Source organism: Gymnodraco acuticeps, unplaced genomic scaffold (genome assembly GCF_902827175.1).
Source record: "Gymnodraco acuticeps unplaced genomic scaffold, fGymAcu1.1, whole genome shotgun sequence".
In the NCBI taxonomy this organism is placed as follows: Eukaryota; Metazoa; Chordata; class Actinopteri; order Perciformes; family Bathydraconidae; genus Gymnodraco; species Gymnodraco acuticeps.
This window is the reverse complement of record NW_022990590.1, coordinates 2,515,033-2,541,051: the sequence shown is the minus strand read 5'-3', so window position 1 is coordinate 2,541,051 and position 26,019 is coordinate 2,515,033. Positions and strand designations below refer to the sequence as shown.

The window sequence follows — 26,019 nt, the reverse complement described above, 5'->3', positions numbered from 1 at the left end:
TAAGAAGTAAAAAACAACTTTGTTACCAAACTGCCATTGATTTCGACACCAGTGTGAGTTTCCTTGCAGAGAGGCAGCCTCTGTGCTATTGATTTACTGATGCAAACAAGAAACTCAAAATGTACAGCCTGCTTTTATTCTAACACTTGTCCGGATTTTAGTCTTTACTTTGTCATATGCTTTTATATCAGTTCCTTTATATGCAAGTGTTTTGCGTGAAAATAAGCACACAAACACTCTGAATTGATGTATTGTGTTCACATTTCAGTGTTTTTGTACGGGACCACAAATACAAATTCAAGCGAAGCTAAGCAGCATCACAGATTGCAGCGTCAGTCATTGAATATTTAGCGAAACATTTGCACAACAAACACAACGAGCATGTTCACTTCCTCATTGAATGATCAGAATAAGTGTGACAGACGTCCACTTGGAGTTGATCCAGTTTCTGTGGTCAGCCAGTGTGCAAATAATGCTTCACAATGGGATGTATGTGATTTGAACAGAAAGGCTGGAAAAACATGTTTGAATGCTATCTCCTGTTGGCATAATACGATTTGCTATTTAATTCCTGGTCAAAGGTTACCTTTCAAGAAGGCCTCATTGAATGTCACGGAGAAGATTCCCTTGAAGTGTGGTCGATCTGTTGATCAGTCTAAGTGACAACAGCTCAACCTTTGAACCTAACAAAGGGTTTAAACAAAGTAATCCAGTTTCTCTCTCTCCATGCTGACATACCACTCAATGTGAACGCCCCTGTGAACAATGTTTAACATCAGTGTCAATTTAACCCAAGAGCTGAAGGTCAAAGTAGGGAAGATGCTTGAAGGCAACATCAATCATTTTCATTATCATGTCAATATGAGTAACTTTGACATAATACAACTCTGTATGCTAGGGAGCAGAGATAAAGGTATACATCATTTGCAACAAATGCATAAAAGTTGTTATGCATGTTACGACTATGCTTCTTAGAGAAAGTTGTTCCTGCAGGTGTTTTCTGAGTGGTTTTGTAAGTACTTAAATCATAATTGCAGTCCTAATCATTAAACTCAAGATATACCCCAGTGTTTAAACAGAGTAAATTAGTACAATTGTGTCCTCCAGTAAGCGTGTTTTGGATGCCTTTCCTCTGCGGCAATAAGTGGGGGGAAAATCGATGACATGTAAAGCCTGTGCTAATATGAGATTTAAGGGAGCTCCTTAAAAGGGGACATATTATGCAAAATCCACTTTTTCATGTCTTTTATACATAAACATGTGTCCTCTCTGTGTAACGAGATTCTGAAAGTTTCAGGAACAAATATTTTCTCACTTTTTGTCCTGATCCATTTATATAAAAACCTGTCTGAAAATGTGCTGATCAGATTTTGGCCACTTTATGATGTCATAATGATTTTTTGGCTTGTGTATTAGCCAATAACCAACCAAGGTAACCCCCCCCACCTTATCACCTGAATCTCCTCCTAGAGCACCATTGTGTTCTTTTTAACCAAATCTCTCTCAGAGGGCCGTGGGGAGTGGCTCCTTATTTTCATCTAAAGTAACAGACACAGAATCAGCACTTTTGAAACAGGGCTGAAACAGAGGGGATTATGGGATGCTACAATGATCACTTCAGAGACATGTTTTGTATATATCTGAGACCTATAATAAAGAAATGAAAAACAGTATAATAGGGGACCTTTAAAAAAGGCGTTGTAAACCGGATCAGACACTAAAAGTGTTACATGCTTGGTTTTGTGGTTTGTGGATCTTTGTGCAAAGACATACAATCCAACTAGAGTTCAATATAAAATGAATCCAACCTCAGCCCAACTCACATTCTAATAAACCGTTTGATGTCCCCTCTGGAAAGTTTGTATTGATCTCCTCTTCACAATTGCGCATTGTGCCCAGCGGACTGAGTTGTGTGATAGGGCTAGTTTGCCTGCACATATCAAAATCAATACTTGTGATGAAAACTGAGGACAGGAAAGCATATGTTGCAATTTGTATTCACTGAATTGAAGAGGTTCTGAGCTAAAGGTTTGTGAACACCTTCAGTTTTGTAGTGGTCAATCTTTTGGTGTGTTCAGGGGATGTTTATTCTTAAGGCTGAGATATGACTATGAGCCAACTGTGTTCACTGTGCTGAGCAGTGTTGACTCATCATCCATGACACTGTTAAATCATTAGCATATTTCAGTGAACAGCTATCTGCATTAATGAAATGAGCTGGTCCTGCAGTACAGTGAGTAAAGCTGGTATTACAGGGGTGGGGCTAATGGGTATGTGGCAAAATATGAGCATGTTATCATATGAAAAACATCACCGTTACAACTAAAAGAAAAAACATTATACTGCACCGAAAAACTCCCCTCCATATCCTCCTTTATTGCACTTTAGCCATACCCTTTTAGGCAACAGTTAACAACAATGATAAGCAGCCGACCACACACAGTCCCACAAGCAACTAACTGGCTTAATAGTGATTATTATTTCAACAACAATAATATTTTAGTATTATCAAAATATTCATAAAGACTGGCATGCTTTGCCTCATTCATAATTGATCATTCCTTGATCATTTTGTCCCAAAAGACCTCTTAAGCCCGGTGTTCCGGATTAACTGGTTCCCCGATCAACTGGTTTACAGAGGTGGGGGGCGTGGCCTTCGACTGAAATACACATTTCGATCGCTTCTTTTGTCGTTTACATAAATCTTTTGGTATATTTGGCTCGGTAGGAAGACTTTGATTCAGTACCAGTGTGTGAGGTTGTGGTTACGATGGCGATATCCGGACGCGAACAGCGAGGACTACAAAAAGAAAAACGAGTTGACAGGGGATGTCTGTTCAAAACATTGCGAGCTCCAATAAATCATTTAAACCAGCTATTGTTGCCAGACTTATTACTGAATATCGTTCTGATACCAAGTCCATCTGAGACCTGTGTACACCTTCAGATAGCCTCCAAGTGAAGCACACGTTGTTTACTCACAGTTTGAAAGCAGCGTGGAGAACTCTTCAGCTGTGGTAAGCTGTGATCCGCTCGAATAAATCATTAAAACCAGCTATTGTTGCCCGATTTATCACTGAATATCGTTCCTAATGTGATACTAAGTCCATCTGAGACCTGTGTACACCTTCAGACAGCCTCCCAGTGAAGCACACAGTGTTTACTCACAGTTTGAAAGCAGCTTGGAGAAGTCTTCATCTGTGTTAAAACTGTTACCCCTGTACCCCAGGTAAACGGCGATCCGCCCAGGGAACTCTCATATTAACAGTGTGGATCATTGAGACAGCGTGGCGTCCAGAGTCTTATCCCGTTTTCCCACTTCCTCTGAGGGGACTTTTGATTGATTGATTGAAAAGTTTATTAACAGCTTGTATATTGGGTACAGTACAGTACAGCTCAAAACATACAATTGTTAAGGGGATGCAGACCAGAGAAAGACTTTCGTCTTGTTTACATCAGGGTCCCCCATTTCCAATTCATCATGTCATTTAAGACATACAAGACATATTTGACATACAGATGGCTTATTTACAATTTACATACAGGTGGTTTTTTACATACAGATTGCTTATTTACAATTTTCATTTTAGATTTCGTTCTAATACATCCTAACCGGACATTTAAGACATATAAGTCTACAGATATACAGTTAGTAACAGAGTCTAAAATGCGAGTATATACATAGATGGGGGGGGGGGGAAGCTGTCCATTGAACGACAGGTTGAGATTTGTACCATTACCGGGGCCAGTTTTGCAAAGCTCTCCCCCGAAGGTGCTCTTTAAGAGAGGTTTTGAAGGTAAGTATAGTTTTACTTTCCTTTACAGTTGTGGGAAGAGCGTTCCACCTTGATGTGGCATAATTGCGAAACGTGTATTCCCCCTTTTTTGTGCCAAATCTGGGTTTCACATGATTTGTGGAGCTCCCTCTGGTGTTATCATCATGGTATTCCTTGACCTTTGGGAAGAATTTTGACATGTACATGGGTACCATAGAGGTGTAGTGGATCTTGTAGACCAGTCCCATTGCAAGTAGCTGTACTCTGTCGTCTACTCTAAGCCATCCTAGGTTGTCAAAGTGGGCAGAGGTGAGGTGGGTTCTAGATGAAAGGTCAAGCAGTAGTCTGACCAGTTTATTTTGCGATGTTTGAAGTTTTATTTTTAGCGCCTTGGAGGTGCTATGGTACCATGACGTGCAAGCATAGTCATAGTACCCTTGAATGAGTGCTCCTGCCAGAGTTTTCAGGGTGTTTTTGTTTACCAGAGAGGAGATCCGGTATAGGAATCTAGTTCTTTGATTGACTTTTTTTATTACATTGGATGCCATTTTGTCACAGGAGAGGTTTGCCTCAAGAATAGATCCTAGGTATGTAATTTCCTTCTTACTTGTGACAATAATGTCACCCACTGCAACTGAGAAGTCGTCGGATTTGCTGAGATTATGTTTCGAACCGAAGAGAATGGACTCTGTTTTACCCAGGTGTAATGATAATTTATTATCGGCGAGCCAGGTGCAGATTCTGCCGAGCTCGGAGCTGAGGGTTTTTTCAACCTGCAACCTGTTCCTGTCAGAGACCAGCAGGGCTGAGTCGTCCGCGAACAGGAACAAGTTGCAGTCACATGCTGATGACATGTCATTTACATAAATTAGGAACAGTAACGGACCTAATATGCTTCCTTGTGCAACACCACAGCTCACTGGGAGGGGGGGGGACAGAGTACCGTTTACCTCCACCATCTGTTCTCTCCCCTCCAGGTAGGATTGCATCCAGCTCACCGATAGTTTATCAAAACCAATTGCTTTTAGCTTGTCAATCAGAATGGGGTGATTGACAGTGTCGAAAGCCTTTTGTAGGTCCAGCATCACCATGCCGCAGTACTTGCCCTTGTCCACCTCTTGTTTGATGTGGTCGCTCAAATAAAGAAGGCATGTGTCAGTGGACTGGGATGTTCTAAAGCCAGATTGAAATTCATAGATTAGTTTCTTTTCCGCGAGGTACTTTTCGATCTGTTCATATACTATTTTTTCCATGACTTTCGAGATGGAGGTAAGTATAGAAACAGGGCGGTAGTTGCCTGGGTCCAATTTGCTGCCCTTTTTGTGCAGGGGGGTTACTCTTGCAATTTTGAAGTCTTTGGGTACTTTTCCCCTGTTTTATGGAGAGGTTAATTATGTGAGCTATGACTGGTGAGATGGCGGTTGCTGTGTCTCTGAGGAATTTGGAGGGGATATTGTCGTGGCCAGTGGCCTTGTTAGGTTGGAGGGCGCTCAGTTTAATGAGTACCTCTGCTGTTGTTACCCTTGCTAGACTGAAATCATCTTTGCGTACCCCTAGGTTTTTGTAGTAGGTCATGATGTGATCTACTCCAAAAAGCCCTGAGTGGGAGGGTAATTTATTTACAAGAGTTGTGGCTATGTTTGTGAAAAAAATGTTCAAGTACTTGGCCACATCCAGTTTGTCTGTTATCTGTCTTTATGTTTAAGTTAGAAAATCTCGTTTTGAGTTTTTTACTGCAGCCAAGCTGGTTATTGAGTAATTTCCAAAGTTCACGGGGTTTATTTTTGTTTCCCTCAGTTTTGACATTGATGAAATTCTTTTTGGCAGTTTTGATCATGGAGCTTAAGTCATTTCTTACAGCACGGAGCATGAAGAAAGACCTGCACCAGCTTCATCCACGCTGGGCGTTGCTGTTATCACTGGTTCAGTGTAATTTCATTTGACCAAATGTCTTTACATATACCTTTAATAGATTGTATTATTATCCACCTTTTTGTTTTATGTCCTTTTATTTAAAACATTCTTTGAGTCTTCATCTTCTGGTTCAAATTTAAATAAATGTAATTTGTATAATCACTCTTTTGTCTTTATTCTACATGAAAATGTTAGAGATTCCATTCAAATCTGTTGATTATTCATATCTTCCTCAGGCTAGGAATAGTATGTCGAATTTGTTATGCTAAATGTATATCATTTTCTCACATGATATAGAATGAGACAACACAGTTTTTATCCATTGTGTATGAATGCTTCAGCTCTTCAGACCAACATAGTAAGATGTGAGCATGTTCCTAATTGTGTTGGTATGAAACCTAGGTCTGGTAAAAGCAAATCTGCCACTTTTAATTTGTTAAATTAAAGCAGTCTTTAATTGTTTGTCCTAAACATAGCAATATATGCTTTTGAAATGTAACATGTCTTAGAAAAAATAATAGTATACAGTTTGTATTGTGTATCACCTTTAGCTTGAAAATATATGTGTTTTTTTAATCTATAAAATAAATACATAGACAGACACTTTATCAATCCCAAATTGGGAAATTATTTAACAGCAGCAGTGTGTTCAGGTATTAAAATATTTAAAGTTGGAATAAAGTATAAACTACACAACACAAGTATAATACACAGCAATCCATAAGATAAGTAGCGTCAGCTAAATGCAATGTAATGTAATGTAATAAGTCCGATATGTTCATGAAAACTCCCCAGGAGACACCAACACTAACGTGGCCGAGTGGACTCCCGAGTTTGCTGCATGAGTTGCACTGTATGATCTGTGGTGTAGTGGGCTGTCACTCAAAACGCCAATGGGGACGCACCCCTGAAAGTCCCGCCCACCTGGGACGTTTGTGTCAGCATCGAAAACAAAAAATGAGGGAGCGTAAACGAGAAGAGCTGCAGCGAGAGCAAAAGTCTGATCATTGAGGAAGAAGAAACAAGAACTGCAAACAAAAATAAATGTTAAAACAAAGAAAAAATACTTATAGTTTACAGGATTACACAAGTGATTTGTTTGCAACTTATAGTTTTATTTTTTTAATTAAATTTATTTTTGCTTGACTCAGTTTTGTTTTCTCTTAAACTCTTAGTTTTGCTTGATTCTGAGAAAGGGTTGCTTTATCTTTATGAAACAAAACTAATCCCATAAAAATCGACCAATGGGTTCCAGAGATAGGATCCTGCGTAGTATAAATAATGCCAGCATCTTTAAGCACAGCACAGCCAACAATCACGGCCCCGACACACGGCGGCGTGCGTTGTCGCTTGCCGGCGGGGGGGGCTGAAACTCGACCAACAACCATCACATGAATCTCCCGCCCCAGACACACAAGCACGCGATTTGATTGGCTAGAGCTTGTGATTCGCATATGATTCGATTGGCCGTTGAGGCGTCAAAAGTAGAGCTTTGCTCTACTTTTGCAGCGAGCACCGCGAGAGAAGCTACGCTTTGCTCCCACAATGCAGTTCGGCGAATCGTGACGTCACCCCATTCAAAGTAAATGGGCAGAAGCGTTGAAGCAGCAACCGCTGTGTGGACGGGCCGTCACGCATTGAGCGTGAGAGTCACGCAATTAATCCATATCTCACGCACTCACGCCACACTTGCCTTTCCTCACGATAAGTTTTCGTCCAAAATAAATGTATATAAATATAAAAATAAAGTGAAGGAACAGCAAACCGAGCGGTCTACGAAATGAGACGGTCTTCTGGCTTAGTTCAGTAAAGTTGGAACGATATTGGGAGATTCTGATTTCAGGGATCAATAACTCATGAACAAAATGTTATTCAGACACAAATGACGTCTCCTAAGTACCGTGGTAAGGTTGACAACGAACTACAATCACATTTTGATAAAAAAAAGCCAATACGCGCCGTCCTCCGAGCTGGACACATTACATTGGTCTCTATCCGCAGCCGGAGAAGAAACGAGTGCTCAGGGACCGTCTGCAAAGTGCAACTCCGAAAAAAGAGAATACAATAATATTCAATCACTATTATACAGCTTATTACTACCAAACTCACTACACACCTCAATAGTCTCCTGTGTGTCATACTACAGCAAGGAGTTTGGAAGAATATGCTTTTGAATAATTGTGGGGAATATTTATAATGTAAAATCTTCAATAAATATGGCATCATCTTAAATAACTTTACTATTATACAGTATATTTCTACCAAACTCACTATTTGCATTGTTGTTGTTAGCATCTAGTTAGCTAGCTGCGCTAACGGATGTTAGAAGCTGTTTCTAAAACAAGGAAAGGGAGAGCTCTGTCCTGTCAGACTGAGGGATAACGATTCTGTTTTCTTCAAGGTTGTGTCTTCCTGGTCGAATGTACTTATTGTAAGTCGCTTTGGATAAAAGCGTCAGCTAAATGCAATGTAATGTAATGTAATGTAATAACTACAGCTCAGCTCTGTTAGATAGTTAACTTTAGTCTAGTTATCTCAGTGGGTCTCAAACGTTTTGGTCACCATTTATGAGAATAAATGAAAAACAGTTATGAAATACTATATGATAGTAAAACAAGAATACAGTTTAAAAGGTGAGTGATTTGTAAAATATCCATAAAGAAAAAGAAAATCTGTGTACAGTTCTGTTTCATATGGGTGTTGAGAGATATATCCATAAATTCCTTTTGCTCTCAAAATGCACCAGATTAATGCATTTAACTTCAATATTAAAAAAAAGAAAAAAACTTCCCGGGGGAGCATGCCCCCGGATCCCCCTAGAGGAGGTGAGGAAACCCCCACCCACTTGTAAAGCACTTTTCCTCTGCTTACACCTATATATGCCATTTTATATGGTGTGAGCTGATTATCGAGCCTTCATTGTAAGAGTCGCGGGTACACTGTGTATGTGCGTATTCCACTGTAGCGCCCGGTACATTAATGGGAAACCCTAGTTTGTACATGTTCAATACATTTGTAACACAGTACACATGAACGTTTCTTTTTTCGGTTCACCAAAAAAAATCTCACTCCAAGCTGAACTCAATTGTTGGCAGCCCTGCAGAACATAATATTACAAGGACAAGGACAAGGATTTATTTGCTTTTATGGACTTATTCGAGCAAATAATGGCACCCAGAAAGAGGCTGTATAAGCTTGAAGACGCCGTGGAAATGGTGTTCGCTGACTCTCCGTCAGAAGATGAGGATCTACTTCGGCCACAATCAGACCCTGATTACGAACTTCAGGAAAGGTATGTACTCTCTCTGTTTGTATCTATTAGTTGTGTATTTGGTGTAATCTATAGTAATTCCACACTCGCAAAATACAAAATGTTTGTTGTTGTAGCGTTATCGTTCCGTGAGAAACTAAAACAATGGGAACATCATGTTGGTGAACGTACAAATAGATTAATTGTATTTCATGACTATAACACGGCAGTATATAAATAAAGCTGTATTGTATATCAATCCAGTCTATATATACTGTTATTTCACACACGTCAAATGGATGCTGTTTTGTAGTTCTACAGACATTGACTATTAGCAGTTTATAAATAAAGCTGTATTGTATATCAGTCTATATATATATATATATATATATATGTGTATACTGTTATTTCACACACGCTAAATGGAGGAATTGTTTTTGATTTGAGATTTTTGAAAGAATAAGCCAGTGAAGTAATCAATTTAGTTTTTTCCACATTTGTTTTCACAGTGATGAAGACGAGTATCAAATGGCTTCTGGATCACAGCCATCAACATCTGCATCATCCGAGCTACGACGTGCATCAGATCAGCATACAGTTGCCCCAGAGCCATCAACATCCAAGCTACGCCGCCGGACGTCTGCACCAGTACTAACTCAGCCTCCCTCTGCATCTTCTGATTCAGTGGACAGACTGTCAGGAGGAAAGTGAAACGGGCTGGTGTGTGGCAGGCTAATATTGTTACCGTTCCTGACACTGTGGTGGACTACAACAGAAGCGTGGGCGGCGTGGATGTGTCCGATGCTTTGATTGGGTAATACAGCCTTCACCACAAAACCATGAAATGGTACAAGACCTTTTTTTTACCATTTTCTGGAGATTGCAGTGTTGAACAGCTTCAACAGCTGGCAACACAACGGTGAAGACCTATCTACTGCACTAAATGCATGGTGCCTTAATTCAAAAACACTAAACACATTCAGGTTGTGTACATTTTTTCTTTTTTGCCAGTGTTTACAACAAAAATGCTTGTGGTGTTATTTCGGTTTTAGTGTAGTTTTTTAGTGTGTTATTTTTTAAATAAATCTGCTCCTGTTAGAGACAAATGTATCCTATATTTCCTAATTTTTATTGTGTAAGTAAACCTTCCTAGAAGTGTTAGTTGGGTGATAAACATGTAAGGACTGTGGCAAAGTCCACACACAGACACACACACACCATTTACATAAAAAAAAGAAATGTAATTGAAAATGTTTAAAAAAAAAAAAAGTTTTTAGAAAAGCACTTGTATTTGGATGGAATGATTACCTATAGTGATAATAACATTATTTGTACAGTATGGTATCTGAAAAAGGTCAAATGGCACTGATGGTATCCAAATGTGCCCAAAGGTCAGTCCGCCTGGATTCCTAAAGCTTTTAGTCTACCATTCAAGGGTGGTTTTCACTATAAGTAATGGTTTTTTTTTTAGGCGGAGGTAAGAATTTACCTTTTTTTACTATGTTCCATCTGAATTTACTCTGACACAGAAACATCTATATTGATTCTGACACTTCTACATCCAATTCACAGATGTAACCTTGCTTTGATAAAAGAAATTATTCATATAACCATTTTAGAAGTTAAGTTATAGTCATTTGTTTTGGGCATAGCATTTTCGAGCCTGAAACCTAAAAAACAGGCTCAGGGCTTAAGAGGTTAAGATCTTTAACTTTACTAATATTACTGAAAGAAAATAGTTTTACTAGAACACTGTCTGCATTATGAAATACAACAACAACAAAACTCCAATGGGTAATGGCAGAAATGTAGAGAGGGTCGATTTGTGGACTTTAATTTCACTTTTATTTTCCACAGTTCATTTTCAGTTTCCCCATCAAATTAAATTATGGATTTGGATCCTATTCTCATTTTCAACAGAAACAGAACGAGCTTAACGATTGAATAGGAGATTTTATAATTAAGAATTACACATTTTACTTAGCCATCCTCTATTCGTCTGGTAATGAGGATAATTTAAATCCTGTATTGCATAGACCAGTGGTTCTCAAACTTTTTTCAATAATGTACCCCCTTTGAAAAGAAAATTCAACCAAGTACCCCCTGATCAGCGCAAAAACAATTTGTTAGGGAATAAATGCCTATATAAAGAGGTACAGTACAGCACTGCACCATCAGTGTCTGATTTATTAAAATAACAACATTGTAACTGAGCAACACTTAAATGCTACATTTTAAATGTTTATAATCCATCACTAAATTCATAGCAAACCAATTTTAACATGATGTAATAACACTAAGACGACATTAGTTGCATTGAACTGATCTTTTTAATAAGTTCTACTTACAATGTAGTGAAACATGGGCTTGTGCTTCACTGAGGATCTTTGTTATTCTCAGTGACAGGAAGGCTGCAGTTATTACACTTCGCGTTTTGAAATATTTGTAACTCTGTTAATATAAAACCCACACTGCTCAAACTTCCTTACTTTTCCTAAAATTGGTATATTTATTTATTTTGGGGCGTGGGGAATGAAGAGGAAAAAAAGATATGAGCATTTTATGAGCATGGGATTTTGACCCCTCATATAAACATATGCATAATACTGCGCTATACTTTGCGGCCACACGCCGTTGCCAATCAACGCGTATTGTTTAGGTGTCCTTTGATAAGCAGGCAGTCATATGATTAACTAGAACTACATAGATCTGATAGATTTGGACATAAACGCGATATAGTATATAGTATAATATAACCGGACGCGAGAGAGATCAGAGATCAGATCAGCTGCTGACGGAGAACATGCAGCTCTGCATGATCACAGCTCCGCCGCTGTGACGGACCGGTGAGCGGACCAAAATACACTAAGAGTTAGACCTAACAAACTTAGCTTATTTATCTACTCTGGAACTAGCTAAACTAGTTATAAATATATTTATTATTTACTGTCGGGTTATTACAGGTTCAGCGAGCTGCACGAGACTGACGGGCTGTCAGGAGAGGGAGAGGAAAAGAGAGCACCCCGTTTATTTCCATCATTTTATTATCCAGAATTACTGTAAACCTTTGAATAAAGTAGTTCATCTACTATTAGTAGTTTGTTTAAATGCATTACTTATGTTGTTGTTTTCATTAACATAAAATAAATCTCACGTACCCCCTGCAGTACTGCAACATACCCCTAGGGGTCCGCGTACCCCCATTTGAGAACCACTGGCATAGACAATCAGGGCATAATCGTCTTTTTGGGCCATTTCTATTCTATGCAGGCCTTCTGGGTCCAATTGAGTCCTCAAGCCTTTCGAAAGAGAGTCCTTCTGCTACAATAGTGATGCTAATAATGTAACAGTTTGGAGAACGAGCGCTCCATCATCCTGTTTGCTGAATGTATAAACCAGCAAGCACTTTTGTAATAACACCTGTAAGGGTAGTTTGGAACCACAGTTCCATTCTTTGCTGCCTATCCTCCTCAAATGTCCAACACTACTTCCCCCTACAGTGAATGGTACTGACACTGCAGTGTGTATCAATCATCCAACAGATGCTTTTGGTCCATTAAAGTTTGTGTTCAAACGCACATTTTTTATAATTGTCCTGACTTTTATTTCAGCTAACTATTCAAGCATGATAATTCAAGTTGGGGATGGATGAATGTTTGCTAAATTCTTACATTAGATTGTGCTGAAAGACTAATCACAAGAAAGTGAAAATTGCCCCTATGTTCAACATAATGCCAGACATTATAATTTAACCAGAAGTAAGAGCATTTGATCACAAATAACCGCACACTCTCCTATTTCTCTTGGAATATCAACCATCAAGGTCCCTCAGTAGTTTTGAGCCAAACATAAAGCTTGTCCCCACCAAAGATCAGAGCCCGGTCGAGGCTTTCAGTCGACGCATGGCATTTTGCTCATCATGAGCCACTCGCATTTAGTTCTTGCCTGTAAATTGTTGTTATGAAAGGGTAGGTGTTTTTGTCTGAACGCATCGAGCGTTCCCTCTCAAAGCACCCCCCCCCACCTCGCTGCCTGTAAGGTCCTATATCTTCATGCCTCACTAAAATGTGAGCGCATTCTCGGACACGCACACTGTTCAGAGGATTGCGCTTGTATAATTTAGTGATTGAGTGCTTTTGATATCTACTGGCTGTATTGCTCACTTTGCAACGATAAGCCCCCGTCACATACACAACTTCCTCCCTGGGGACAGGACAGTAAACTGTATCCCCTTGCCAATGAACATTGAGTTCCTTGGCTGCTTTGGATTAGCAGCGTTTTCCTTGGATGTATCTACCCTGCTGCTCTGACCAGTAATTATTTCAGTTTCCATAATAGAGCCTGTCTGCATTCACACAGATGGATGTCAGTGAGCGGCCATGAAGGCACGAGTGGCGAGAGAGCAGATTTATGGAGCACGATATTCTCATTTTGCTCGCAGCTGTTGTACACTTTCTGGGCTCATGGTTTCCAAGACATGATTGAACTTGAATGTACTTGGCCATACATAAAGGTCAGTGCTTGTTGTATAAACATGGCACATAAACAGTTGTATAATGCATCTTTAACCCTCTATATAGGCAGTGGCGGCACCAGAGATTTTCTCTAGGGGGTGCTGTGGGGTAGCTTCAAACCTTGCTTGACGTTTCATAGAGGGTGCTCAAACATTAAGGGTTTCCCATTAATGCACCAGCGCTACAGTGGAATTTTCTACTGCAACACGCCCCACACGCACACACAGTGTACCCGCGACTGTTACAATGAAGGCTCGATAATCAGCTCACGGCATATAGGTGTAAGCAGGGGTAAAGTGCTATTTTTACAAGTGGGGAGTGGACCTCATCTCCTCTAGGAGGGTCCTCAACTCCTCTAGGGGGGTCCGGGGGCATGCTCCCCGGGGAAGATTATTTTTTAAATATTGAAGTTAAAAGCATCAATCTGGTGCACTTTGAGAGCAAAATTAAGAGATCTATGGATTCAACTCTCAACACCCATATGAAACAGAACTGTAAACAGATTTTCTATTTCTTTATAGATATTTTACAAATCACTCCCCTTTTAAAACAAACCGTTTGAGACCCACTGAGATAACTAGACTAAAGTTAACTATCTAAACCAGGGGTGCCCAACCAGTCGATCGCGATCGACCGGTCGATCGCGGGGAGATCGCGAGATGTGTCTAAAAATAGAATAACAATATTCTGTTTTATCGTTAATGTCCTATAACATAATCTTCCTGTGCCAGAATAATGCACTTGAACGCATCAAAGCTTTGTGATTGGCCGGCGTGACCCCATGCGTCGGGGCGTGGCTGGTGGGCAGTGGGCAGTATTTCGCTGACGTTGTCCGTGTCAACAGGAGTGACAGTCCGCACACACACAAGACCGCAATTATGGCAGAAGCAAAAGAGCCCAAATATATAATTTTCACTCCGAGTGGGAGGATGATTATTTGTATCTATTCCAATTCAAACTCCATCTGTCTCATCTGCAATGCGAGCGTGGCTTTATCGAAGAAGGGTAATTTAGGAACGGCATTTCAAAACAGTGCACAAATGCTACGAGACGGAACTCCCTCCTAATTCTGACCTACGCTCCCAAAAGGGGAGGGGCCTGAAAGGACAGCTAAATGCACAGCAGTCCATTTTCACCAGGCCCAACAACAAGAGCAAGGCTGCTACCATAGCATCTTATCGTGTCCGTCACGTTCTTGCGAAACACATGAAGTCTTTCAAAGATGGCGAAGTTGTGAAAGAAGCATTCCTGGAGGCTGCCGACGCGCTTTTGGGGACAGTAAACAACAACAATAACAGTAGCATTTCAACAGGTTTTTGATATAATAAAAACTCAAGTTGGATACCGTTATTAATCAGCTGTGAGTTTTAGTTTGTTTGAACTTAGTCATTATAATTATTGTACAAAATGGTATAAGAATGCAAACTTAAATTGATTATAGTCTATTATCAATTCAGGTTAAGAAACTGTTGCTTGCATCCTATTAAAAGGCATTTATTTTTATACTCTACTAAAATGCAACAAAAAAGTGTTTGATTCTATTAATGTTGTCTTTTTTATTGCACTTTGGCAGCAGATTCCTGTGTAGCTTCAGATCTGAGTTGTCTTATTAGTAAGCCTAATTTATACTTTTGTAGCAACACTATTTTTATATAATGGCAAAGAAAGGGTTCAGTCTTTTCTTGTTTTCCTGTGTCATATGTGGCAGCACTGTTCAATGTTTCTTGAAAACATTACCCACTGTAGTATCTGACGTGTGAATAAACTCCAACTCTGTATCAACAACACTGTTGTGTAACTTCAGTTAAATACTTGTATGTGTGTAGATTAGAAAGAGCCGAGGTAAGATAAAGGATCTGCAGTATTTTTATGAGGTATTAATCGTACAAAGGTCAGTTTTATACAAGTAGAAGTGTGTATTTATCTTGTAGTAGGCTGTCAGTAATGGCTACGCCTCTCTATTTGGACTGGTAGATCTCGGCAGACTGGCAACTTTAAAAGTAGCTCTCGGTTCAAAAAAGGTTGGGCACCCCTGATCTAAACACTGAGAGAGTCCTTTACTTCACCTGAGCTGATGTTATCTGAGACCAGTGGTGTAGTGGGGATTTTTTTACTGGGGGGACGCTATTTTAATTAGGTCATCCCAAACAATGCCACACAAGTGCGCACGCGCGCAGTGCACTCACAAAACGGGCAGACAGGTCCACAGAAACTACCGGTATGCTAGTCCTACTTTAGTTACTGTACTTCAAAAAGCAGACGGCGCTGCGCTCAACACACCTAGACTCAAAACCATGGATCGCACATAAATTACAACAATTTATAGGCCTAAATTGCATACACTACAACTAAGCAGACAGCGCTGCTTCTCTCTATCTCCACTTTCAAAATCTATTTAAAACTCATAACAAACAAACTAAATTCCCAAAGTTGTCCTGAAATTAACTTATTAAATAAACGAAACGAAAATATAGCCTACTTATGCCAACAACATTGAATCTGGACTTGAAATTATTCTGATTAGGCCTAGCCACACACACACACACACACACACACACACACACACACACACACACACACACACACACACACACACACCACACACACACACACACACACACACACACACACACACACACACACACACACACACACAACCACACACACACACACACACACACACACACACACACACACACACACACACCACACACACACACACACACACACACACACACCTTGCGTTTTGGAGACTGGTCAATCCGAAATGGATGAACAGCAGCCCAGTTTCCCAGCTTTGCAGTCTATCCACGGGTAGCCTCTTGTTTCCTCTGCCACATGTCCTCCGTCCATACCTCTGGGAAAGGTGAGCTTGAGCTAGCCAGGGGAACGTTGCTAGCGCAGCTAACGTGCACGTTAGCTAGCATTATCCTGATAAATATATAAATATATATATATATATATATATAAAACTGAGGAAAACAAAAATAAACCCCGTGAACTTTGGAAATTACTCAATAACCAGCTTGGCTGCAGTAAAAAACTCAAAACGAGATTTTCTAACTTAAACATAAAGACAGATAACAGGCTCATCACAGACAAACTGGATGTGGCCAAGTACTTGAACATGTTTTTCACAAACATAGCCACAACTCTTGTAAATAAATTACCCTCCCACTCAGGGCTTTTTGGAGTAGATCACATCATGACCTACTACAAAAACCTAGGGGTACGCAAAGATGATTTCAGTCTAGCAAGGGTAACAACAGCAGAGGTACTCATTAAACTGAGCGCCCTCCAACCTAACAAGGCCACTGGCCACGACAATATCCCCTCCAAATTCCTCAGAGACACAGCAACCGCCATCTCACCAGTCATAGCCCACATAATTAACCTCTCCATAAAACAGGGAAAAGTACCCAAAGACTTCAAAATTGCAAGAGTAACCCCCCTGCACAAAAAGGGCAGCAAATTGGACCCAGGCAACTACCGCCCTGTTTCTATACTTACCTCCATCTCGAAAGTCATGGAAAAAATAGTATATGAACAGGTCGAAAAGTACCTCGCGGAAAAGAAACTAATCTATGAATTTCAATCTGGCTTTAGAACATCCCACTCCACTGACACATGCCTTCTTTATTTGAGCGACCACATCAAACAAGAGGTGGACGAGGGCAAGTACTGCGGCATGGTGATGCTGGACCTACAAAAAGCTTTCGACACTGTCAATCACCCCATTCTGATTGACAAGCTAAAAGCAATTGGTTTTGATAAACTATCGGTGAGCTGGATGCAATCCTACCTGGAGGGGAGAGAACAGATGGTGGAGGTAAACGGTACTCTGCCCCCCCCCCCCTCCCAGTGAGCTGTGGTGTTCCACAAGGAAGCATATTAGGTCCGTTACTGTTCCTAATTTATGTAAATGACATGTCATCAGCATGTGACTGCAACTTGTTCCTGTTCGCGGACGACTCAGCCCTGCTGGTCTCTGACAGGAGCAGATTGCAGGTTGAAAAAACCCTCAGCTCCGAGCTCGGCAGAATCTGCACCTGGCTCGCCGATAATAAATTATCATTACACCTGGGTAAAACAGAGTCCATTCTCTTCGGTTCGAAACATAATCTCAGCAAATCCGACGACTTCTCAGTTGCAGTGGGCGACATTATTGTCACACGTAAGAAGGAAATTACATACCTAGGATCTATTCTTGAGGCAAACCTCTCCTGTGACAAAATGGCATCCAATGTAATAAAAAAGTCAATCAAAGAACTAGATTCCTATACCGGATCTCCTCTCTGGTAAACAAAAACACCCTGAAAACTCTGGCAGGAGCACTCATTCAAGGGTACTATGACTATGCTTGCACGTCATGGTACCATAGCACCTCCAAGGCGCTAAAAATAAAACTTCAAACATCGCAAAATAAACTGGTCAGACTACTGCTTGACCTTTCATCTAGAACCCACCTCACCTCTGCCCACTTTGACAACCTAGGATGGCTTAGAGTAGATGACAGAGTACAGCTACTTGCAATGGGCCTGGTCTACAAGATCCACTACACCTCTATGGTACCCATGTACATGTCAAAATTCTTCCCAAAGGTCAAGGAATACCATGATCATAACACCAGAGGGAGCTCCACAAATCATGTGAAACCCAGATTTGGCACAAAAAAGGGGGAATACACGTTTCGCAATTATGCCACATCAAGGTGGAACGCTCTTCCCACAACTGTAAAGGAAAGTAAAACTATACTTACCTTCAAAACCTCTCTTAAAGAGCACCTTCGGGGGAGAGCATTGCAAAACTGGCCCCGGTAATGGTACAAATCTCAACCTGTCGTGACAGCTTCCCCCCCCATCTATGTATATACTCGCATGTTAGACTCTGTTACTAACTGTATATCTGTAGACTTGGTATGTCTTAAATGTCCGGTTAGGATGTATTAGAACGAAATCTAAAATGAAAATTGTAAATAAGCAATCTGTATGTAAAAAACCACCTGTATGTAAATTGTAAATAAGCCATCTGTATGTCAAATATGTCTTATATGTCTTAAATGATATGATGAATTGGAAATGGGGGACCCTGATGTAAACAAGACGAAAGTCTTTCTCTGGTCTGCATCCCCTTAACAATTGTATGTTTTGAGCTGTACTGTACTGTACCCAATATACAAGCTGTTAATAAACTTTTTCAATCAATCAATCAATCAATCCACGTCTTTAGGCTGCTCTTCTGATGATGTAGTACTAGTAGCAGTTTCACTTGTAGCTTCGGTGCTGCTAGCTTATTTCTTCTTGTGAATTATATTCTTTTTAGAAAAGTCAAGTAAAAAAACGTTTACCTTCCATTATAGAGCTTTTTCGTTAGCGTTCTTGAGGGAAAGAGCTGCCGCAAAATCGGCGGGCGGTGAGCTGGGGGTGTGTCACTGACACACCCCCAGCTCGCTGCGGGGTCACCACGAATCATCATTTTTGAAGGAAATCGTTTTTATTTTTTATTATAGGCCATTACTGTGAAATGTATTATGTTTTTGTCATTATTACAACAAATACAGTTTGCAACTGATAAGACTGGCAATGATTTTATATTTATTAGACTATTAAAAAAAAGATCATGCTCCAAATAAGTGGGGGTACGGCGTACCCCCGCGTCCAACGCCCACTACACCACTGTCTGAGACTCTCAGTCTGACAGGAGAGAGTTCTCCCTCCACCTTGTTGTTGAAAAAGCTCCTTATATCCGTTAGCTTCACTAGCTAGCACCAGATGCTAACCACAACGATCTCCGGTAGATACCATGGATGTATAATAAGGTAGATAGATACCCACCGGTTCTCTCTCTATCTATCTCTCTACTCTCATCTATCTACTCTCTCTCTCTCCTTCCTCTCTCTCTCTCTCTCTCTTCTCTCTCTCTCTCTCTCTTCTCTCCTCTCTCTCTCTCCTCTCTCTCTCTCTCTCTCTCTCTCTCTCTCTCTCTACTCTCTCTCTCTCCTCTCTCTCTCTCTCTCTCTCTCTCTCTCTCTCTCTCTCTCTCTTGCACGCACGCACACAAAATGGGAGTCGTGCCACACACAGAGCAGAGCTTAAATGAAACACAGAGATCCAGAAGTAAGCTACTTGTACTCACGAGGCCTATGTGCAGAATCCCTCTCGCTTTCAGGTGGTTTTGATTGAGTGTCCACAAGTGGACGTTTAAGGACTACAAAACGATCAATTGTTCACTTTGCTGTTAGCAAATAATTTGGCGCTCTATAGCTAACAGGAAGTCACTCAAGTGTCACAAAGTAATTTAGCCTATGGGTAGGTCAAAAATCTAATGGGTGCTGGCCATTGGCCTAATCATGTCACCTGTGTTGGCTTTATGTTGTTGGTCAAACATTTGTTTGTTTCACATTTGCATTGATGTAATCAATAATTGTTCTAATTTAATAAAAATAATAATAATAATTTTCGGAAAAAAACAAACAAACAACACATTTCTTGGGTGTGCTTTGGCAATCCTGGGGGGTGCTTCAGCACCCTGGCGCCGCCCCTGTACATGGGTGAGACTGAGTCATTTGGATTTCGTACCCTATTCCCCAAAATCCCTTTTTGTGTCTGAGTGAAGGAATACATGCACTGAAGAAGAACACATTGCACTACAAGCAAGCAAGAAAAAAACATGCAAAGTGCCAAAAGAGGATGCCAACAGTTTTCAGTTGTAATGTTCCGAGCCACGCTGAGCATACTAAATTTGAGCTGTGCCGCTGCACATGTCAGCTCATCCTAATCCAGAGAACGGTAGGAAGACGACAGCAGTCACAGATTGAGACACTGTAACATTTTGGAACAAAAATTAGTTACATGTTCCCATGGAAAACTGGACCGGATGTGCAGAAGGCTGAATGAATACAAATAATTGAATAATTCATCAGTCAGTTTGGCTAAAATCGGACTCAAGGTTTGACAGACTGTGCTTGTCTGTACATGTCTACTTAACTTTTTTCTTTAAATGTAGAGTACATTAGCCTCCTATCAAACATTTAAACTTGCATGAAATGTAGGGTGTTAGCAGTTGATAATACAGAGGTACTACATCACTTCAGCTAGAGACTTTGGAAAGCCTCATAAAAAAGAGAAGATTTGTGATAGACCTCACGGCACAATATATTGAATATATCTGGAATCCAATATTGTATAACTGCCATAAACATAACTGTATTTAACATTCAGTGGCAGAATAAGAACACCAGCAGCATCAACACAGTGTAGGCTGAGCTGAACTTCTCTCCAACTTAAAAAACAACACTCTTATTTACAAAGTATTGTTCCAGGGCTTTACAGAAGCAGAGTACACAAATCCTGGTGATGCCGTGTTCACCCCCCTGTACCTGTCCTCAGGCACCTCACGACATTCAAAACAAACACGCTCAAATGAAATGTCTTCCAATGCTCTTTAAATGTGGTTAAATGATCACCTCCTGAATGAACTGTGACACTAATTCACTTAGTGCAAAATGTCGACATTGTGCTTGCATCAAATTTCACTCCAATCAGTCTCCATGCAGGTCTAATGAGTCCTGACATTAACAGAGCCCAAAGCCCTCCTCCGACGCTCCTGCAGCCCACTCTTCTCTTTATTAGAGGCTCTCCTCAGCTCCAGTCTTCAGAGCAGCCGGCGCACAGTCAGCGCAGCTCTCTCCTGAAGCTTCAGAGCGACGGGAGTTGCTGCTTTTTCACACATTTTCTTGGATATACCATCATCTCGCCAAAATGAAACTTATTTATGTTGCTGTCTTGGTTGCGGCTTTGTTGACAGGTAGGTTATTATTTTCTTCTTCAGTGCTTTGAGTAAGTGTGCGCAGTTCAGGACCATGGACAGACACACATATTTTTCCTTTACTTCAGTGCATGCAATCCTTTTACAGGTTGACTAATTCTAACATTTTTCTAATGCAGAAAATCTAGCGCTTCCAGTGGGAAAAGAAGGGCAGAGAGAAGATGTGGTATGTTCTTTTTCAAAGGCAATTTGACTAAGTTCAAAACAGCAGCTAATCAGACAAGAAGGCATTGAAGAGCTTCCTATTTACTAGTTGTTGTTTTATTGCAGGTCACACGCTGTTTGGTTGAAGTCCTCTCCAAAGCTCTCACCAAACCGGACTCCAGGCTGGACCAGGAATGCAAAGGCATTCTCCAAGCAGGTTTGTAGCAGGAGCATATTTAATCATTAAATACCTTTGTTGATGCAGCGCTCTTTTAACTGTCAGTTGATTGAGACTTTGAATAGCTGGTAGATTTGAAAAAAGTATGTATTTTTAACCAACTTGTAACAGAAATAGAGTTAAAAGCATTGCTTAAAGCTTTAAGGCAAAGAAAAGAAAAGAGACATCATAAAACATTCGGGAGATCTTCAAATGATTTAAATGCAAACCAAAATAACTACAAAGTAATTGATGAAATCTTCAATCACAAGACGAGATTCAACCTAAAGCTTATACTTAAAGAATCTTTACACACCTTTAAATGTATCTTCTTTTCTGTCTTAGGGGTTAAACATTCCCCACTGGACAAGAAAAGTGGAGAGGGGATAGTAACTCATGGAGAGCTGGCCATAGGTCAACCCGAGGAGCCTCAGGCGAAGGGAACCGATGTGAAAGACATCGAAGCTTTCTTGAAACGTGGTGAAGAGGAGGAAGAAGGTGGCGAGCGCAGCCAGGAATCCTGGGGTCTTGATAAGAGGGGCTGGAGGCCAGGAAGGTACAGCCAGAGGAGGCACAGACGTGATGAAGAACTCGCAGAGGAAGCCAGGGAAGAGCCCGATGAGGAACGCAGCCAGGAATCCTGGGGTCTTGATAAGAGGGGCTGGAGGCCAGGAAGGTACAACCAGAGGAGGCACAGACGTGATGAAGAACTCGCAGAAGAAGCCAGGGAAGAGCCCGATGAGGAACGCAGCCAGGAATCCTGGGGTCTTGATAAGAGGGGCTGGAGGCCAGGAAGGTACAGCCAGAGGAGGCACAAACGTGATGAAGAACTCGCAGAGGAAGCCAGGGAAGAGCCCGATGAAGAGCGCAGCCAGGAATCCTGGGGTCTTGATAAGAGGGGCTGGAGGCCAGGAAGGTACAGCCAGAGGAGGCACAGACGTGATGAAGAGCTTGCAGAAGAAGCCAGGGAAGAGCCCGATGAGGAACGCAGCCAGGAATCCTGGGGTCTTGATAAGAGGGGCTGGAGGCCAGGAAGGTACAGCCAGAGGAGGCACAAACGTGATGAAGAACTCGCAGAGGAAGCCAGGGAAGAGCCCGATGAAGAGCGCAGCCAGGAATCCTGGGGTCTTGATAAGAGGGGCTGGAGGCCAGGAAGGTACAGCCAGAGGAGGCACAGACGTGATGAAGAGCTTGCAGAAGAAGCCAGGGAAGAGCCCGATGAGGAACGCAGCCAGGAATCCTGGGGTCTCGATAAGAGGGGCTGGAGGCCAGGAAGGTACAGCCAGAGGAGGCACAGACGTGATGAAGAACTCGCAGAAGAAGCCAGGGAAGAGCCCGATGAGGAGCGCAGCCAGGAATCATGGGGTCTTGATAAGAGGGGCTGGAGGCCAGGAAGGTACAGCCAGAGGAGGCACAAACGTGATGAAGAGCTTGCAGAAGAAGCCAGGGAAGAGCCCGATGAGGAGCGCAGCCAGGAATCATGGGGTCTTGATAAGAGGGGCTGGAGGCCAGGAAGGTACAACCAGTGGAGGCTAGGAAGGTACAACCAGCAAGGTACAACCAGGAAGGTACAACCAGAAGAAGCGCGAGAAGAGCCTGAGGAAGAGCGCAGCCAGGAGTACTGGGAATTTGACACTGGAAGAGACAAGAGAGAGTGGCAGGCCGGCAGGTTCCATCAGAAGAGACCCAAACGTGAAGAGGAGCTCTCGGATGGGGAACGCAGCCAGGAGTCCTGGGGCTTAGACAAAAGACAGGGAACAGAAGAGGAAGAAATAGAAAAGCGTATATGGAAACCGACACATAGATACCACCATAAGAAGAAGTACCATAAACGTGGCGGAGGATCAGAAGAAGAAGAGGGAGAGCAGATGGCTGCCTCTGAGGATTATGAGGAGGCGGGAAAGGACGGGGACGACGCAACAAGGTACTTCTATCTTTTGTCACATTGAAAAACTTCTACTCTTTATTTATGCTAGTATGTATTCTGAACCCTGGAGTGTTTCTACCAGTGAATCCCCCAAGGTTAATACGGTAGGATTTTAAACTAAAACCACCATGAAACTTCCCCAGTTGATTTGTTTCCCCTAAGACAACTCTTTTTTTATTTTCCCCATAGGTAAAAACCCTAATCATGAATAAAGGAATGAGATTGGAAAGCTTGTTGAGATTTCTGGCTCAAAAAGCAGGAACAAAAATATTGAGAAACCGTCCTAAATTCTGCAGATTTAGGATGAATATGCTAAGACATTTTACTCATTCATATCACCATGAAACTTCCCTAGTTCCCTACTAATATTAGGACAATCATTTATTTGGATTACACATTTTCTGATATGTTTTGTTAGAATATGTAAATGAGGCTTTATAATGTGAACTGTGAGCGTATGAGATATCTACAGATGTGAAGAGTACAAACAATGTTTTCTTTCTATTATTCAGATAGAAGACATGTCATGGACGCAGAATAGCCTAACATTTCTTTCATAATTGACCATTGCATTGAAAATCAAGGTTTTTACCTTGGGTGCTTTGTCTCATTTGAATTGGATAAGCTCATTTATCAGTGTACACGCGCTGGCGGTACAACGGTCGGTGGAACAGCATCTAATTTGGGCTATTTTTCAGGTATCTGGCAGAGAAGCGCAATCCCTGGATTTACAGAGGTTTCTACCATCCTGCAGCAAACTCAAACAAGGTAGGTAAACAGTCTGAAACAGAAGTAGCAAATTGCTGTAGTTTAGAAACAGCGTGAACATGCAGATTGAGGACATTTGATCTTTAAATCAACTCTGTTTTCTCTTCCATTATGAAGTACATTGTCAATTAGGTTTTGATTAGAAAATCCTTATTTTGGCCTACATTTTGCAGTTATTATGATTCTACTTTTTTGTGTTCAGATGGACGAACTGGCCAAGTTGCTGGGCTATAAGATAGACCAGCTGGCCAACCAATCAAACCAAGAGGAGCCAAAGAAGAGCATGCACCTGAGAGCACTCACCCCGCGGGAGGTAGGAAGTGTTTCAAATTACCGCGAGAACAAATTATCTTTGAGGATTTATTTGCTGTCATGTTTACTTTGCTAAACTGCTAACTATACCACTTAACTCAAGTGAAAATACAATCTTATAATATTGTTATTTATGAAACTACGTAGAAGCCAGGATTCAGGTATTAAAATGCAAGCAAATCATAAACACTTAAATTCCAATAATCCACCCCGATAGATCTTTGAGAATATAACTATTTGTACATGAAAAACAAACTGTGATCCATCATTTAAAAAACACTGTGGGTTTTCCATAACACTCAACCCCCTATATATTTTGAGCTGACCCAGTGAAGCACATCAATTGCCTCCACCAATGTTTCACTGGGAGGAAAAAGCAGCAATGCTCATTATGGAAATCTCTACTCTTCATGGAGATGTCAGGGTTTAGCCTTCAGAACTACAGAGCGTCAGTGATTATGCATCTGTGCAAGTGCACATCAAGAACTGCCCCTCATGAGCATGTCACATAAAGAAGAGCAATGCATCCAGAATATTCATGGGCGGTGAGTCGTTTCTCCACTATGCAATACTTAACTCTAAAATCACTTCTTCACGGCACTTCTCTTCAACAATTTTGCACTTTCCACATCTAGCTTTTTATGACTGCTACAGTAATCCCACTAAGAACCTCATAATGATAGCCTCAGAGAGAAATCAAAGTGATAATATGTCCATTAAAAAGAGCTACAGCCTGTAGAGACCTCCTGCCATTTTTGTCACTTTGAAGCAGGAAAGGAGGTGTAGTAATATCAGCATCACGACTCGGGATAGGGAGGGAATGCTCTGCCTAAATTGACTCATTATGCAGATACTTGAGCAGACTTGGGTAAACAAAGCCAACATATGATAACTTAACCCTGATTTATATTCTGTAAATGGTGGGGAAACTGTTCTATAATATGTCCATGTTGATGTTTTTCAGGAGAAGGAGCTGGACAACCTAGCAGCAACGGACACGGAGCTGCAGGAAATCGCTGCCAAGTTGCATGACAACAGCGCATAAACCAAGATGGAAGAGCTGCTAGCTTACTGTATGTTAGCTAATTTAGTGTTTAAAAGACAAAAACATCCATCAAATCTGGAGCCTTGTCAAAAGCATTTGATCAACTTGTTTATCATAGTATTTGTGATATTTTGATGTATTGAAATGTACTGAAAATGATCCGCATGGGAATGGTTTTGATGTTTATATACATGTAATAAGAAAATATGAGATTCTAATATATCTGAGACAAATTACTTAAATTGTGTTCTAATGAGTTTGTTCAGTCTGCACTCAATAAAAGGAGTTATTCTGGGACCAAACAAATATCTCTCGAATCATTTAA

At 41.1% G+C, this 26,019-nt stretch overlaps 1 protein-coding gene across 3 annotated transcripts; it reads left to right on the top strand.

The window, feature by feature from the left end:
- The first annotated feature begins 21,093 nt into the window (after window positions 1-21,093).
- chgb (chromogranin B) lies at window positions 21,094-25,996 on the top strand. 3 transcript variants are annotated; one of them, XM_034228758.1, is made up of 8 exons: window positions 21,094-21,260; window positions 21,401-21,447; window positions 21,552-21,642; window positions 21,988-22,918; window positions 23,159-23,566; window positions 24,268-24,337; window positions 24,540-24,650; window positions 25,614-25,996. In XM_034228758.1, the coding sequence occupies exons 1-8, from the start codon at window positions 21,215-21,217 to the stop codon at window positions 25,692-25,694; spliced, it is 1,785 nt and encodes a 594-aa protein (XP_034084649.1). In that variant the 5' UTR covers window positions 21,094-21,214; the 3' UTR covers window positions 25,695-25,996. The 3 variants fall into 3 exon arrangements, with proteins under 3 accessions (XP_034084649.1, XP_034084648.1, XP_034084647.1); XM_034228757.1 differs by having other exon boundaries at window positions 21,988-23,038; XM_034228756.1 differs by having other exon boundaries at window positions 21,988-23,566.
- The last annotated feature ends 23 nt before the right edge of the window (window positions 25,997-26,019 follow it).

Excerpts from the sequence above, each read along its gene's own strand:
- chgb (XM_034228756.1), top strand. The coding sequence starts at position 21,215 with ATGAAACTTATTTATGTTGCTGTCTTGGTTGCGGCTTTGTTGACAG. Across the intron at positions 21,643-21,987 it reads CAAAGGCATTCTCCAAGCAG|GGGTTAAACATTCCCCACTG; the intron begins GTTTGTAGCAGG and ends TTTCTGTCTTAG. Across the intron at positions 24,651-25,613 it reads GAGCACTCACCCCGCGGGAG|GAGAAGGAGCTGGACAACCT; the intron begins GTAGGAAGTGTT and ends GATGTTTTTCAG.